Here is an 18547-nt window from a genome sequence, read left to right on the forward strand (position 1 = left end):
AATACTGCCCCCTATGTACAAGAATATAACTACTATAATACTGCCCCCTATGTACAGGAATAGAACTACTATAATACTGCCCCCTATGTACAAGACTATAACTACTATAATACTGCCCCCTATGTACAAGAATATAACTACTATAATACTGCCCCTATGTACAGGAATATAACTACTATAATACTGCCCCCTATGTACAAGAATATAACTACTATAATACTGTCCCCTATGTACAGGAATATAACTACTATAATACTGCCCCCTATGTACAAGAATATAACTACTATAATACTGTCCCCTATGTACAGGAATATAACTACTATAATACTGCCCCCTATGTACAAGAATATAACTACTATAATACTGCCCCCTATGTACAAGAATATAACTACTATAATACTGCCCCCTATGTACAAGAATATAACTACTACAATACTGCCCCCTATGTACAAGAATATAACTACTATAATACTGCCCCCTATGTACAAGAATATAACTACTATAATACTGCCCCCTATGTACAAGAATATAACTACTATAATACTGCCCTCTATGTACAAGAATATAACTACTATAATACTGCCCTCTGTGTACAAGAATATAACTACTATAATGCTGCCCCCTGTGTACAAGAATATAACTACTACAATACTGCCCCCTATGTACAAAAATATAACTACTATAATACTGCCCCCTATGTACAGGAATATAACTACTATAATACTGCCCCCTATGTACAGGAATATAACTACTATAATACTGCCCCCTATGTACAGGAATATAACTACTATAATACTGCCCCCTATGTACAAGAATATAACTACTATAATACTGCCCCCTATGTACAAGAATATAACTACTATAATACTGCCCCCTATGTACAAGAATATAACTGCTATAATACTGCCCCCTATGTACAAGAATATAACTGCTCTAATACTGCCCCCTATGTACAAGAATATAACTACTATAATACTGCCCCCTATGTACAAGAATATAACTACTATAATACTGCTCCCTATGTACAGGAATATAACTACTATAATACTGCTCCCTATGTACAGGAATATAACTACTATAATACTGCCCCCTATGTACAGGAATATAACTACTATAATACTGACCCCTATGTACAGGAATATAACTACTATAATACTGCTCCCTATGTACAGGAATATAACTACTATAATACTGCCCCCTATGTACAGGAATATAACTACTATAATACTGCTCCCTATGTACAGGAATATAACTACTATAATACTGCCCCCTATGTACAAGAATATAACTACTATAATACTGCCCCCTATGTACAAGACTATAACTACTATAATACTGCCCCTATGTACAGGAATATAACTACTATAATACTGCCCCCTATGTACAAGAATATAACTACTATAATACTGCCCCCTATGCACAAGAATATAACTACTATAATACTGCCCCCTATGTACAAGACTATAACTACTATAATACTGCCCCTATGTACAGGAATATAACTACTATAATACTGCCCCCTATGTACAAGACTATAACTACTATAATACTGCCCCTATGTACAGGAATATAACTACTATAATACTGCCCCCTATGTACAAGACTATAACTACTATAATACTGCCCCTATGTACAGGAATATAACTACTATAATACTGCCCCTATGTTCAAGAATATAACTACTATAATACTGCTCCCTATGTACAAGAATATAACTACTATAATACTGCCCCCTATGTACAAGAATATAACTACTATAATACTGCCCCCTATGTACAAGAATATAACTACTATAATACTGCCCTCTATGTACAGGAATATAACTACTATAATACTGCCCCCTATGTACAGGAATATAACTACTATAATACTGCCCCCTATGTACAGGAATATAACTACTATAATACTGCCCCCTATGTACAAGAATATAACTACTATAATACTGCCCCCTATGTACAGGAATATAACTACTATAATACTGCCCCCTATGTACAAGAATATAACTACTATAATACTGCCCCCTATGTACAAGAATATAACTACTATAATACTGCCCTCTATGTACAGGAATATAACTACTATAATACTGCCCCCTATGTACAAGAATATAACTACTATAATACTGCCCTCTATGTACAGGAATATAACTACTATAATACTGCCCCCTATGTACAAGAATATAACTACTATAATACTGCCCCCTATGCACAAGAATATAACTACTATAATACTGCCCCCTATGTACAAGACTATAACTACTATAATACTGCCCCTATGTACAGGAATATAACTACTATAATACTGCCCCCTATGTACAAGACTATAACTACTATAATACTGCCCCTATGTACAGGAATATAACTACTATAATACTGCCCCCTATGTACAAGACTATAACTACTATAATACTGCCCCTATGTACAGGAATATAACTACTATAATACTGCCCCTATGTTCAAGAATATAACTACTATAATACTGCCCCTATGTACAGGAATATAACTACTATAATACTGCCCCTATGTTCAAGACTATAACTACTATAATACTGCTCCCTATGTACAAGAATATAACTACTATAATACTGCCCCCTATGTACAAGAATATAACTACTATAATACTGCCCCCTATGTACAAGAATATAACTACTATAATACTGCCCCCTATGTACAAGAATATAACTACTATAATACTGCCCTCTATGTACAGGAATATAACTACTATAATACTGCCCCCTATGTACAGGAATATAACTACTATAATACTGCCCCCTATGTACAGGAATATAGCTACTATAATACTGCCCCCTATGTACAAGAATATAACTACTATAATACTGCCCCCTATGTACAGGAATATAACTACTATAATACTGCCCCCTATGTACAAGAATATAACTACTATAATACTGCCCCCTATGTACAAGAATATAACTACTATAATACTGCCCTCTATGTACAGGAATATAACTACTATAATACTGCCCCCTATGTACAAGAATATAACCACTATAATACTGCCCTCTATGTACAGGAATATAACTACTATAATACTGCCCCCTATGTACAAGAATATAACTACTATAATACTGCCCCCTATGCACAAGAATATAACTACTATAATACTGCCCCCTATGTACAAGACTATAACTACTATAATACTGCCCCTATGTACAGGAATATAACTACTATAATACTGCCCCCTATGTACAAGACTATAACTACTATAATACTGCCCCTATGTACAGGAATATAACTACTATAATACTGCCCCCTATGTACAAGACTATAACTACTATAATACTGCCCCTATGTACAGGAATATAACTACTATAATACTGCCCCCTATGTACAAGACTATAACTACTATAATACTGCCCCTATGTACAGGAATATAACTACTATAATACTGCCCCTATGTTCAAGAATATAACTACTATAATACTGCTCCCTATGTACAAGAATATAACTACTATAATACTGCCCCCTATGTACAAGAATATAACTACTATAATACTGCCCCCTATGTACAAGAATATAACTACTATAATACTGCCCCCTATGTACAGGAATATAACTACTATAATACTGCCCCCTATGTACATGATGTAACTACTATAATACTGCCCTCTATGTACAGGAATATAACTACTATAATACTGCCCCCTATGTACAAGAATATAACTACTATAATACTGCCCCCTATGTACAAGAATATAACTACTATAATACTGCCCCCTATATACAGGAATATAACTACTATAATACTGCCCCCTATGTACAAGAATATAACTACTATAATACTGCCCCCTATGTACATGATGTAACTACTATAATACTGCCCCCTATGTACATGATATAACTGCTATACCACGTCCTGTGCCCTCAGGTTGGTCTCCATGCAGGTAGATAACCCTCTGGAGTGCTCGGTGCTGGCGGATGACATTGATGAGGAGGAGGTCTGGTTGTACTGGATTGATAGTAATAAGGAGCCACATGGTAAAGCGATACGACATCTGGCACAGGAGGCAAAGGAAGGAACCAAACTGGACCTAGAGGTCCTGACCTATTACCGGTGGGTCATCAGTATCATCTGTGAGTATATTGGACCTCTGCACTGTTACCTGCGCCCCCTTTATTTAGTCTTGTGATCCCCTCTAAGGTATCAGCTGAACCTCTTTGCGCGGATGTGTCTGGACCGCCAGTATCTCGCCATCAACCAGATCTCCACGCAGCTGTCGGTGGATCTGATCCTGCGCTGTATGTCTGACGAGAGCCTCCCGTATGACCTGCGCGCCTCCTTCTGCCGCCTCATGCTGCACATCCACGTGGACAGAGACCCCCAGGAGTCCGTGGTCCCAGTGAAGTACGCCCGACTCTGGACCGAGATCCCTACACGGATCAGCATCCACGAGTGAGTGTCTGACGTCTCTTCTGTGTCCCGGGACGTCTCTTCTGTGTCCCGCGATGCCTTTTCTGTGTCCCGCGATGCCTCTTCTGTGTCCCGCGACGCCTCTTCTGTGTCCCGCGACGCCTCTTCTGTGTCCCGCGACGTCTCTTCTGCGTCCCGCGATGCCTTTTCTGTGTCCCGCGACGTCTCTTCTGCGTCCCGCGATGCCTTTTCTGTGTCCCGCGATGCCTTTTCTGTGTCCCGCGATGCCTCTTCTGTGTCCCGCGATGCCTCTTCTGTGTCCCGCGACGCCTCTTCTGTGTCCCGCGTCGCCTCTTCTGTGTCCCGCGTCGCCTCTTCTGTGTCCCGCGACGTCTCTTCTGTGTCCCGCGACGCCTCTTCTGTGTCCCGCGACGCCTCTTCTGTGTCCCGCGACGCCTCTTCTGTGTCCCGCGACGCCTCTTCTGTGTCCCGCGACGCCTCTTCTGTGTCCCGCGACGCCTCTTCTGTGTCCCGCGACGCCTCTTCTGTGTCCCGCGACGCCTCTTCTGTGTCCCGCGACGCCTCTTCTGTGTCCCGCGACGCCTCCTCTGTGTCCCGCGACGCCTCTTCTGTGTCCCGCGACGCCTCCTCTGTGTCCCGCGACGCCTCCTCTGTGTCCCGCGACGCCTCCTCTGTGTCCCGCGACGCCTCTTCTGTGTCCCGCGACGCCTCTTCTGTGTCCCGCGACGCCTCCTCTGTGTCCCGCGACGCCTCCTCTGTGTCCCGCGACGCCTCCTCTGTGTCCCGCGACGCCTCTTCTGTGTCCCGCGATGCCTCTTCTTCTCATTAATGTTGCGGGTGATTGTCTTTCTATTCTCTTCCGCAGTTACGACTCGTTCACCGATTCCTCCAGGGACGAGATGAAGAGGAAGTTCGCTCTGACCATGGAGTTTGTGGAGGAATATCTGAAGGAGGTGGTGACGCAGCCCTTTCCTTTCGGGGACAAGGAGAAGAACAAACTTACATTTGAGGTAAAAATCTGATGTTTTTTTCCTCTAGTCACACCACAAGCTGCATTCACAATTCTGCTTCTATTCTGTTAGCTCTGAGGCTGCCACATCTGACATCACCAGTTTTGGTTCGGGGCAGGGGCAGAAGGCAACAATAAAATGCACTTACCCCCCTCCTAGTGGTGGGTTACTGTCAGCTCTCAGCTTATACAATGTTGCATCTCGTTTCTGCTTGTTCAGTGTCTGCAGAAATGTCTTCTAGAACCGGAGTTCCTCCTCCCTTAATTATGTTCTGAGTTCACATCTCTGCCTTCTCCTGCTTGTTCAGTGTGTGCACCTAGCTATCAGATTTCTCCTGGCACCCCCTTCTGGTTCAGTGTCTTCTCATACAGAATGATGTTGCTGTTATCTTTAGGTTTCCTGATTTCGCCTCTTGTTGCTAGTGCACATGTATATAACACTTCTGCTGCATTACTGTTGGCCCTCAGCTTGCACATGATAACCTAGTTTCTCCTGCTTGGTAAATGAGCCGTGTTATCTCACCCTCAGGCCGTCACATTTATGATATATAAGTCATTTTCCCCCGGCAGGTGGTTCACTTGGCGCGAAATCTCATCTACTTTGGATTCTACAGCTTCAGCGAGCTCCTCCGGCTGACCCGCACCCTCCTAGCCATACTAGACATCGTCCAGAGCCCCATGTCCTCCTACCTGGAGAGGCTCAGCAAGTTCCAGGATGGAGGTATCTGTAACCTGATATAAAATCACATTATTATAATACTGCCACTATACTGCTTTAAATAATAGTGTCACACAGTAACCTTAAGCAGGACCACACAACTGCTTAAGGTTACATACGTCCCCCCCCCCGTAGAATACCGCCAAATAGCATCGCATCTCAGTTCCAAACATCATGCAAATAATATCGCTATACAGCAACACATTACGGTTCCAAACATCATGCAAATAATACCGCTATACAGCAACACATTACTGTTTCAAACATCATACAAATAATACCGCTATACAGCAACACATTATGGTTCCAAACATCATGCAAATAATACTGCAATACAGCAACACATTATGGTTCCAAACATCATGCAAATAATACCGCAATACAGCAACACATTACAGTTCCAAACATCATGCAAATAATACAGCAATACAGAAACACATTATGGTTCCAAACATCATGCAAATAATACCGCAATACAGCAACACATTACGGTTCCAAACATCATGCAAATAAAACCGCCATACAGTAATACATTATGGTTCCAAACATCATGCAAATAATACCGCTATACCGCAACACATTACGGTTCCAAACATCATGCAAATAATACAGCAATACAGCAACACATTATGGTTCCAAACATCATGCAAATAATACCGCAATACAGCAACACATTACAGTTCCAAACATCATGCAAATAATACAGCAATACAGAAACACATTATGGTTCCAAACATCATGCAAATAATACCGCAATACAGCAACACATTACAGTTCTAAACATCATGCAAATAATACCGCTATACAGCAACACATTATGGTTCCTAACATCATGCAAATAATACCGCTATACAGAAACACATTACAGTACCAATCATCATGCAAAGAATACCGCAATACAGCAACACATTACGGTTCCAAACATCATGCAAATAATACCGCTATACAGCAACACATTATGGTTCCTAACATCATGCAAATAATACCGCTATACAGAAACACATTACAGTACCAATCATCATGCAAAGAATACCGCTATACAGCAACACATTACAGTACCAAACATCATGCAAATAATACCGCTATACAGCAACACATTACTGTTCCAAACATCATGCAAATAATACCGTTATACAGCAACACATTATGGTTCCAAACATCATGCAAATAATACCGCAATACAGCAACACATTATGGTTCCAAACATCATGCAAATAATACCGCTATACAGCAACACATTACTGTTTCAAACATCATGCAAATAATACCGCAATACAGCAACACATTATGGTTCCAAACATCATGCAAATAATACCGCTATACAGCAACACATTACGGTTCCAAACATCATGCAAATAATACCGCTATACCGCAACACATTACGGTTTCAAACATCATGCAAAGAATACCGCTATACAGCAACACATTACAATACCAAACATCATGCAAATAATACCGCAATACAGCAACACATTACGGTTCCAAACAACATGCAAAGGATACTGCTATGCAGCAACACATTACAATACCAAACATCATGCAAATAATACCGCAATACAGCAACACATTACGGTTCCAAACAACATGCAAAGGATACCGCTATGCAGCAACACATTACGGTTCATCAAGAACCAAAATAACACCGCCATACAGCAGACATTACAGTTCCTGAAAGATCACAATAATGGTACCCTATAGAAACAAATTAAAGTCACATATCACATACAAAAAACATCCATCCATAAGGGACACAATAATACTGCCATATTGCCAATTGAATATTACTAAATAGGAACACAATAAGATTTCCACAAAGCACCCGAAACATGCATCAATTCACTAAAATTTCACATAGCATCAAAATAATACCGCTACATCACAATACTTTACAGTTCTATAGAGGGCCAAATTACAAATTTCCATAAAGCACCCAAAACTTGATCCTACATGAATTTTTTGTGAATTTTATGGAAATATTATGTGTTACTATTTGGCAGTATTAATTTGGCCCCCCTATAGAACTGTCAAATATTTCAATATAGTGATATTATTTTGATCCTGCATGAAATTTTAGTGTATTGACGCATAATAATACCGCCAAGTTGCAATATTTAACAGTTCTATAGATGACCAAAATAATACTGCCATACAGCAACACATTATAGATCCTGAAAGATTTACGTAATACTGCAATGCAGCAACACGTTGCAGTTCCATATAGCACATAGAACATACATCCATACACTAAAATTCCAAAACTCTGAAATATATACCGCCATACCATATTATATTACTGGTCCACAGAGGGCCAAAATAATACTGCCAAACAGTGACATGTACATTTTCAATATAGTACACAAAACATGCATCAAATCACAAAAGTTTTACATAGGAGCAAAATAATACTGCTACATTGCAATATTTTACAGTTCTGTAAACGCCAAAATTATACTGCAATACAGCAACACATTATAGATCCTGAAAGATTTACATAATACCGCAATGCAGCAACACGTTGCAGGTCCATATATCACACAGAACATACATCCATGCACTACAATTTAAAAATTCGGATATAATACCGCTATACTACATTATATTACAGGTCCATAGAAGGCCAATATAATACTGTCATACAGCAACACATTAGATCCTGAAAGATTTAAATAATACTGCAATACAGCAACACGTTGCAGGTCCATATAGCACACAAAATATACATCAGTACACTAAAATTCCAAAACTGTGAAATAATACCGCCGTACTATTATGTTACAGGCCCTTAGAGGACCAAAATTATACTCCCAAACAGTGACTCGTAAGTTTTCCATATAGTACACATCAAAACACAAACAAATTCACACAGGGCCAAAATAATACCGCAAAATCGCAATATTTTACATGTTTATGAAGAACATACATCCATACACTACAATTCCAAAATTCAGAAATAATACTAACATACTACAATACATTACAGGTCCATAGAGGGAGAAAATAATACTGCCATACAGCAACACATTGCTTTTCCATACAGTACCCACATAAGACTGCCAAAGCGTAACACATTGCAGCTGTATATAGACAGCAAAACAGAGATCGATACACTACAATTCCATAGAGTACCAACATAATACTACTGTCAGGCTGCAAAACATTATAGTTCTGTATAGCGCCAGATAATACCGCCAAACAGCAGCACATTATACTTCTATATGGTGTCAATAAAATGGCTCCATACAGCATACATATGGCACAAACTTAAGACTTCCCTACAGCAAGAGATTTTAATTCCATGCAGTGCGAGAAAAAAAATACATTACGGGCGCTGAAGCCCGTCGGAGAGCACTGAAGTGCCTACCCTGGGTGCAGGTAAGTGCGTGTCAAGCGACACTTTTTAAAAAAAAAAAATGCGGCGGTTTTTCCGAATCCGTCGGGTTTTCTTACGGCCACGCCCCCCTATTTCTGTCGCGTGCATGCCGGCGCTGGTGCGCCACAATCCCAGGGCAATTCAGGGAAAATCTGCGAAAACCGGTAATATTCGGGTAACCCGACGGAAAAAACGCGATTCGGGCCCTTAGTAAATGACCCCCAGTATATCACTATATATCATATATGCTATATCACTGCTATATAGTGTATATATAATAGAGATTCAGCATATAACATAGGTGTACTATGAGTCGAGTTCCTCAGGGGCGGGGCCCAATCCTTATGGCCAGCCCTGATTGGTAGATTTTTAAAAATCTGTAAATCCCATTTTTCTGGATTATTGGACGTCCTGTATCCATAGCCAGGACATTCCAGATGTTTGGATAACTCCGGTAATGTCAGAATATCAGAACTTCCGAGTGTTTCTTGTAGAGACTGAACTCACTTGACGTCTTAAAGACGCGGCAGTGACACGCCGCCACTGTGACAGGTACATTTTAACATTTTTTTAAATTTTTTTAGACAGAAGTGAAGCCTGTCTGGAGACAGAAGTGAAAATGAATAAATCCATGTGTCAGATTAATGCGCTAAAGAGACTTTATTATCTCTACCGCCTGATGATCAGCGGCTAAAACTGCTCCTATAGAAGAGTACGAGGCCATTATAGTAATAGGGTTATCACCGCCATGACCGGCTGCCCTCGTATCCAGATTTATACATTCAAATAAGAATAAAATACATGTAAGTGAAGTAGAATCCCGAGTAATACCGCCATAATACACATAAATAATACTGCTATACCCTGCCTGAAGAATACAGATGAGCCCAGGACCACACAGTATTCATAGCGTTTCCATGATAGGTGACCATATATTATGTTACACATATTACTCTATAGACATAATACCGCCATGTATTGCCTACATAAGAGTCATACATTAATAATGCACTTTAATGCCAAAATACATATCAGCCCATACATAATAATGCTGTGCAATACTCATAGAACACAACACTTGTCCATACATAATACTGCTATACAGTGTCCACATAGCAGATCACATATCAGTCCATACATAATACTGCTCTACAGTGTCCACATAGCAGATCACATATCAGTCCATACATAATACTGCTATACAGTGTCCACATAGCAGATATCACATATCAGTCCGTACATAATACTGCTATACAGTGTCCACATAGCAGATCACATATCGGTCCATACATAATACTGCTATACAGTGTCCACATAGCAGATCACATATCAGTCCATACATAATACTGCTATACAGTGTCCACATAGCAGATCACATATCACTCCATACATAATACTGCTATACAGAGTCCACATAGCAGATCACATATCAGTCCATACATAATACTGCTATACAGTGTCCACATAGCAGAACACATATCAGTCCATACATAATACTGCTCTACAGTGTCCACATAGCAGATCACATATCAGTCCATACATAATACTGCTATACAGAGTCCACATGGCAGATCACATATCAGTCCATACATAATACTGCTATACAGTGCCCACATAGCAGATCACATATCAGTCCATACATAATACTGCTATACAGTGCCCACATAGCAGAACACATATCGGTCCATACATAATACTGCTATACAGTGTCCACATAGCAGATCACATATCGGTCCATACATAATACTGCTATACAGAGTCCACATAGCAGAACACATATCAGTCCATACATAATACTGCTATACAGTGTCCACATAGCAGATCACATATCAGTCCATACATAATACTGCTATACAGTGTCCACATAGCAGATCACATATCAGCCCATACATAATACTGCTATACAGTGTCCACATAGCAGAACACATATCAGCCCATACATAATACTGCTATACAGTGTCCACATAGCAGATCACATATCGGTCCATACATAATACTGCTATACAGAGTCCACATAGCAGATCACATATCGGCCCATACATAATACTGCTATACAGTGTCCACATAGCAGAACACATATCAGCCCATACATAATACTGCTATACAGTGTCCACATAGCAGATCACATATCGGTCCATACATAATACTGCTATACAGAGTCCACATAGCAGATCACATATCGGTCCATACATAATACTGCTATACAGTGTCCACATAGCAGAACACATATCACCCCATACATAATACTGCTATACAGTGTCCACATAGCAGATCACATATCGGTCCATACATAATACTGCTATACAGTGTCCACATAGCAGATCACATATCGGTCCATACATAATACTGCTATACAGTGTCCACATAGCAGATCACATATCAGTCCATACATAATACTGCTATACAGTGTCCACATAGCAGATCACATATCAGTCCATACATAATACTGCTATACAGTGTCCACATAGCAGATCACATATCACCCCATACATAATACTGCTATACAGTGCCCACATAGCAGATCACATATCAGTCCATACATAATACTGCTATACAGTGTCCACATAGCAGAACACATATCACCCCATACATAATACTGCTATACAGTGCCCACATAGCAGATCACATATCACCCCATACATAATACTGCTATACAGTGTCCACATAGCAGATCACATATCAGTCCATACATAATACTGCTATACAGTGTCCACAGAGCAGATCACATATCAGTCCATACATAATACTGCTATACAGTGTCCACATAGCAGATCACATATCAGTCCATACATAATACTGCTATACAGTGTCCACATAGCAGAACACATATCAGTCCATACATAATACTGCTATACAGTGTCCACATAGCAGATCACATATCAGCCCATACATAATACTGCTATACAGTGTCCACATAGCAGAACACATATCAGCCCATACATAATACTGCTATACAGTGTCCACATAGCAGATCACATATCGGTCCATACATAATACTGCTATACAGAGTCCACATAGCAGATCACATATCGGTCCATACATAATACTGCTATACAGTGTCCACATAGCAGAACACATATCACCCCATACATAATACTGCTATACAGTGTCCACATAGCAGATCACATATCAGCCCATACATAATACTGCTATACAGTGTCCACATAGCAGATCACATATCGGTCCATACATAATACTGCTATACAGTGTCCACATAGCAGATCACATATCGGTCCATACATAATACTGCTATACAGTGTCCACATAGCAGATCACATATCAGTCCATACATAATACTGCTATACAGTGTCCACATAGCAGATCACATATCAGTCCATACATAATACTGCTATACAGTGTCCACATAGCAGATCACATATCACCCCATACATAATACTGCTATACAGTGCCCACATAGCAGATCACATATCAGTCCATACATAATACTGCTATACAGTGTCCACATAGCAGAACACATATCACCCCATACATAATACTGCTATACAGTGCCCACATAGCAGATCACATATCACCCCATACATAATACTGCTATACAGTGTCCACATAGCAGATCACATATCAGTCCATACATAATACTGCTATACAGTGTCCACAGAGCAGATCACATATCAGTCCATACATAATACTGCTATACAGTGTCCACATAGCAGATCACATATCAGTCCATACATAATACTGCTATACAGTGTCCACATAGCAGAACACATATCAGTCCATACATAATACTGCTATACAGTGTCCACATAGCAGATCACATATCAGTCCATACATAATACTGCTATACAGTGTCCACAGAGCAGAACACATATCAGTCCATACATAATACTGCTATACAGTGTCCACATAGCAGATCACATATCAGCCCATACATAATACTGCTATACAGTGTCCACATAGCAGATCACATATCACCCCATACATAATACTGCTATACAGTGTCCACATAGCAGAACACATATCACTCCATACATAATACTGCTATACAGTGTCCACATAGCAGATCACATATCAGTCCATACATAATACTGCTATACAGTGTCCACATAGCAGAACACATATCAGTCCATACATAATACTGCTATACAGTGTCCACATAGCAGATCACATATCAGTCCATACATAATACTGCTATACAGTGTCCACATAGCAGAACACATATCAGTCCATACATAATACTGCTATACAGTGTCCACATAGCAGATCACATATCAGTCCATACATAATACTGCTATACAGTGTCCACATAGCAGATCACATATCACTCCATACATAATACTGCTATACAGAGTCCACATAGCAGATCACATATCAGTCCATACATAATACTGCTATACAGTGTCCACAGAGCAGAACACATATCAGTCCATACATAATACTGCTATACAGTGTCCACATAGCAGATCACATATCAGCCCATACATAGCCTTAGACTAAAGAACAGTAAATTACCAACATCCAGAGGTGCGTTTCTAACTAGGGGTCGTCTGTAAGTCGGGTGTTCTTAAGTAGTGGACCTCCTGTATTAGTCCATACAACACAGCACATACATGATACAGAAAGTAATGCTACATAATAGTGTCACATAATAGTATATGCCATACGCAGTGCAGGCAATGCCTCCATCCCCAGCTTCTCCTCTTACCCACAATCCTTCCTCCATGACACCTATTAAAAAAAAAAAAAAAAGTTTTTCAGTCGCCTCTGAATTAAAAACCAAACTTTTTTTTTTTCCTAATCTGCCCCCCCGGTCACCTCCCCCGCCTCCAGCCTTAGGAAGCGAAATGGGGAGCAATTATTGCGCATTTACATCCCCTGTCTATAGAATTCCATAGGCGGTAAATGATCTGCGGCGGCTTATCAGCACTTTACGGATCTCCGCCAAGAAGAGAAGTCGATAGATTGAAGAATTTTTTTTTTAAGTTTTTTTTTTTTTCTGTCTTCATTGTCTTACATGAAGGTTTTCGGGGCCATCACATTGTTAAAATATTCACTTTCACACTATTGAGTCATCTTTGGCGGTCCATAAATCTCCTGTTAATGTTACGGCGGTGATTTCTCCGCCCCCGCCCCCCCCCCTCGCCGTATAAATGGCGTGTGTTCCCCTTTGTCTGCTGCGGCTCTTATCATATCTGAGGTAGGATATGTCACTCCTGCAGCTGGCAGGTTAATGAGCTGGTACAATAGTCAATGCCTCGGGGCCATCCATTGTCTCGCCAGTCATTAGATTCCGCCGTAGCGAGCGAGCGAACGCCGCAGACTTCATTCTGAATATGAAAAAGACGCAACCGATTGTCCCCGACAGCTGAACGCGGCACTCGCAGGTTCTAATGGTTTTACCGCGCCTCTTAATTAGCTGAAGTTTAACCTGTCAATTATGATCAGATGTACAATACCCAGCCACTATAAAATAAAAAGTTTCTTAAAGTGACGGAAAAACTTAAAAAATTTCTGATAAGGGCAACACCTTCCTGTATTATCAGACACAAGTAAGAGGAAGGATCCATCTGTAGTTATACGTCTTTACGGCTCCATTCCTGACTGACTACTCTCATGACTTGACCTGCTGCTTCGGGTCCTGACTATGTTCTAGACTAGTCCTGTTGCTTCTGGTCCAGGCTATGCTTGTGACTTGTCCTGTTGCTTCTGGTCCTGACTATGTTCTTGACTTGTCCTGTTGCTTCTGGTCCTGGTTATGCTTGTGACTTGTTCTGTTGCTTCTGGTCCTGGCTATGCTTGTGACTTGTCCTGTTGCTCCTGGTCCTGGCTATGCTTGTGACTTGTCCTGTTGCTTCTGGTCCTGACTATGTTCTTGACTTGTCCTGTTGCTTCTGGTCCTGGCTATGCTTGTGACTTGTCCGGTTGCTTCTGGTCCTGACTATGTTCTAGACTTGTCCTGATGCTTCTGGTCCTGAATATGTTTGTGACTTGTCCGGTTGCTTCTGGTCCTGACTATGTTTGTGACTTGTCCTGTTGCTTCTGGTCCTGACTGCGCTTCTAATATGTCCTGCTGCTTCTGATCCTGACTATGCTTGTGACTTGTCCTGTTGCTTCTGGTCCTGACTATGTTCTTGACTTGTCCTGTTGCTTCTGGTCCTGGCTATGCTTGTGACTTGTCCGGTTGCTTCTGGTCCTGACTATGTTCTAGACTTGTCCTGATGCTTCTGGTCCTGAATATGTTTGTGACTTGTCCGGTTGCTTCTGGTCCTGACTATGTTTGTGACTTGTCCTGTTGCTTCTGGTCCTGACTGCGCTTCTAATATGTCCTGCTGCTTCTGATCCTGACTATGCTTGTGACTTGTCCTGTTGCTTCTGGTCCTGACTATGTTCTTGACTTGTCCTGTTGCTTCTGGTCCTGGCTATGCTTGTGACTTGTCCGGTTGCTTCTGGTCCTGACTATGTTCTAGACTTGTCCTGATGCTTCTGGTCCTGAATATGTTTGTGACTTGTCCGGTTGCTTCTGGTCCTGACTATGTTTGTGACTTGTCCTGTTGCTTCTGGTCCTGACTGCGCTTCTAATATGTCCTGCTGCTTCTGATCCTGACTATGCTTGTGACTTGTCCTGTTGCTTCTGGTCCTGACTATGTTCTTGACTTGTCCTGTTGCTTCTGGTCCTGGCTATGCTTGTGACTTGTCCGGTTGCTTCTGGTCCTGACTATGTTCTAGACTTGTCCTGATGCTTCTGGTCCTGAATATGTTTGTGACTTGTCCGGTTGCTTCTGGTCCTGACTATGTTTGTGACTTGTCCTGTTGCTTCTGGTCCTGACTGCGCTTCTAATATGTCCTGCTGCTTCTGATCCTGACTATGCTTGTGACTTGTCCTGTTGCTTCTGGTCCTGACTATGCTCTTGACTTGTCCGGTTGCTTCTGATCCTGACTATGCTTGTGACTTGTCCTGTTGCTTCTGGTCCTGACAGCGCTTCTTATATGTCCTGTTGCCTATGATCCTGACTATACTGCTGCTTTGGCAGCACTGCTACTATTCTGGTGGCAACAAGTTGTTAATGTTCCTGCAGCCAAGTCCATATTATATAAGGCGGTTTCTGCACCAACCTGGGTAAATTTATATAAAATGTTACCTCTTCCCATTTGATTTCTGACCAGCATTCCGACTACGTTCCTGACTTGTCCTGTCCATCCTGTTCTTAACTTGTTCTGCTGCTCCTTGGTCTTGACTATGCTCATAACTTGTCGTGTTGCTGCAGGTCCTGACTATGCTCCTGACTTCTAGTTGCTCCTGGTGCTGACTACTCTCTTGTCTTGTCCTCTCCATGCTGGTCTTGACCATGCTCTTTACTTGTCCTGTTGCTTCTAGGTCCTGATTTTGCTTCTAATATGTCCTGTTGCACTTTAACCTGACTATGCTTCTTACTTGTCCTGTTGCACTTTAACCTGACTATGCTTCTGACTTGTCCTGTTGCTCCTGGTCCTGACTACGCTCCTGACTTGTCCTGTTGCTCCTGGTCCTGACTATGCTCCTGACTTGTCCTGTTGCTCCTGGTCCTGACTACGCTCCTGACTTGTCCTGTTGCACTTTAACCTGACTATGCTTCTGACTTGTCCTGTTGCTTCTGGTCCTGACTATGCTCCTGACTTGTCCTGTTGCTTCTGGTCCTGACTATGCTTCTGACTTGTCCTGTTGCTTCTGGTCCTGACTACGCTCCTGACTTGTCCTGTTGCTCCTGGTCCTGACTACGCCCCTGACTTGTCCTGTTGCTCCTGGTCCTGACTATGCTTCTGACTTGTCCTGTTGCTTCTGGTCCTGACTACGCTTCTGACTTGTCCTGTTGCTCCTGGTCCTGACTACGCTCCTGACTTGTCCTGTTGCTTCTGGTCCTGACTACGCTCCTGACTTGTCCTGTTGCTTCTGGTCCTGACTACGCTCCTGACTTGTCCTGTTGCTCCTGGTCCTGACTACGCTCCTGACTTGTCCTGTTGCTTCTGGTCCTGACTACGCTCCTGACTTGTCCTGTTGCTCCTGGTCCTGACTACGCTCCTGACTTGTCCCTTTGCACCTTATCCTGATTACATTTCTGACTTGCCCAGTTGCTTCTTTTCCTGACTTTGCTCCTAACTATTGTCCGTGGTCCTGACTATGCTACGGCATCGACAGCACAACTTACTATTTTGATGGCTACAACAACTTGGGAATGTTCCTGCAGCAGTTTCTAGTCAGTCAGGCTGTGGGCTGTTGGCTAAGTTGCCTCTATGGTTTTCACCCCCTTTAGCCCTTTATCTGCACTTTATTGCACCAGGGAGATCACCAGGTTGCTACCTCTTGAAGTAGTCCTGGTTCATAGAACAGCTAGCTTAGGGTTATGGTGTGAGCCAGCAGGGATCAGGCAAAAGAGTGGTCAGGAATAAGCAGAGGTCGGGGGTTCCAGGAGGTCAGAAAATCTTGTTGGAACTGGACAAATCTTCTCCACATCCGGTATAAGTGACATCGCCCCTTTAAATTTTTAGTCTCAAATTTATATTTTTACGATCTTGGTTCATTACTATGATTTTTTAGTTTGGCCCCCATTACGTCGCCTCGTGTAGAGAAGTTTTATATGCAGTTCTGATTAATGCTTACCTGTGCTCCAAACCTCTTGCGGACTTCCACAGGAGAGAGAGTTAAGCTGAAAATGACCCAAACGAGAGATTTACGCTTTATATTTAGCCATTAAATCCGGGAATAGAGGGATTTTGCTTTGTGTGCGGCGCAGCGGTGGGGGCCGGAGCGGAGGCTCCACCACGGACTCCTTCACACTGTAACTAATGGCCCTTGTTTTGTGTGTCACAGGTAACAACGTCATGAGGACCATTCACGGAGTGGGCGAGATGATGACGCAGATGGTTCTCAGCAGGGGATCCGTTTTGCCCATTGCGGTGCCCGATGTTCAGCCGGGACTCCACTCCAGCAAACAGACTAGCGATAGTGAAGACATCACCGTGATGGATACCAAGCTAAAAATCATCGAGATTTTGCAGGTAGAAGGTCAAATTTGCGTCATTATGTGTAAAGTCCATACACTGTGTGTGATATATCTGGAACCGC

The 18547-nt window shown here is 41.7% G+C and overlaps 1 protein-coding gene across 1 annotated transcript in view; it reads left to right on the plus strand.

The window, feature by feature from the left end:
• The window catches only part of ITPR2 (inositol 1,4,5-trisphosphate receptor type 2), a 207989-nt gene that overhangs the window by 58104 nt on the left and 131338 nt on the right, over positions 1-18547 (plus strand). Inside the window, exons 18-22 of the mRNA XM_072145070.1 lie at positions 3889-4074; positions 4162-4413; positions 5258-5402; positions 5972-6122; positions 18293-18480. Of these exons, the coding sequence (XP_072001171.1) occupies positions 3889-4074; positions 4162-4413; positions 5258-5402; positions 5972-6122; positions 18293-18480 (922 nt within the window). The remainder of the gene's footprint in view (positions 1-3888; positions 4075-4161; positions 4414-5257; positions 5403-5971; positions 6123-18292; positions 18481-18547) is intronic.

The sequence above is a fragment of the Engystomops pustulosus genome, chromosome 4 (assembly GCF_040894005.1).
Source record: "Engystomops pustulosus chromosome 4, aEngPut4.maternal, whole genome shotgun sequence".
In the NCBI taxonomy this organism is placed as follows: Eukaryota; Metazoa; Chordata; class Amphibia; order Anura; family Leptodactylidae; genus Engystomops; species Engystomops pustulosus.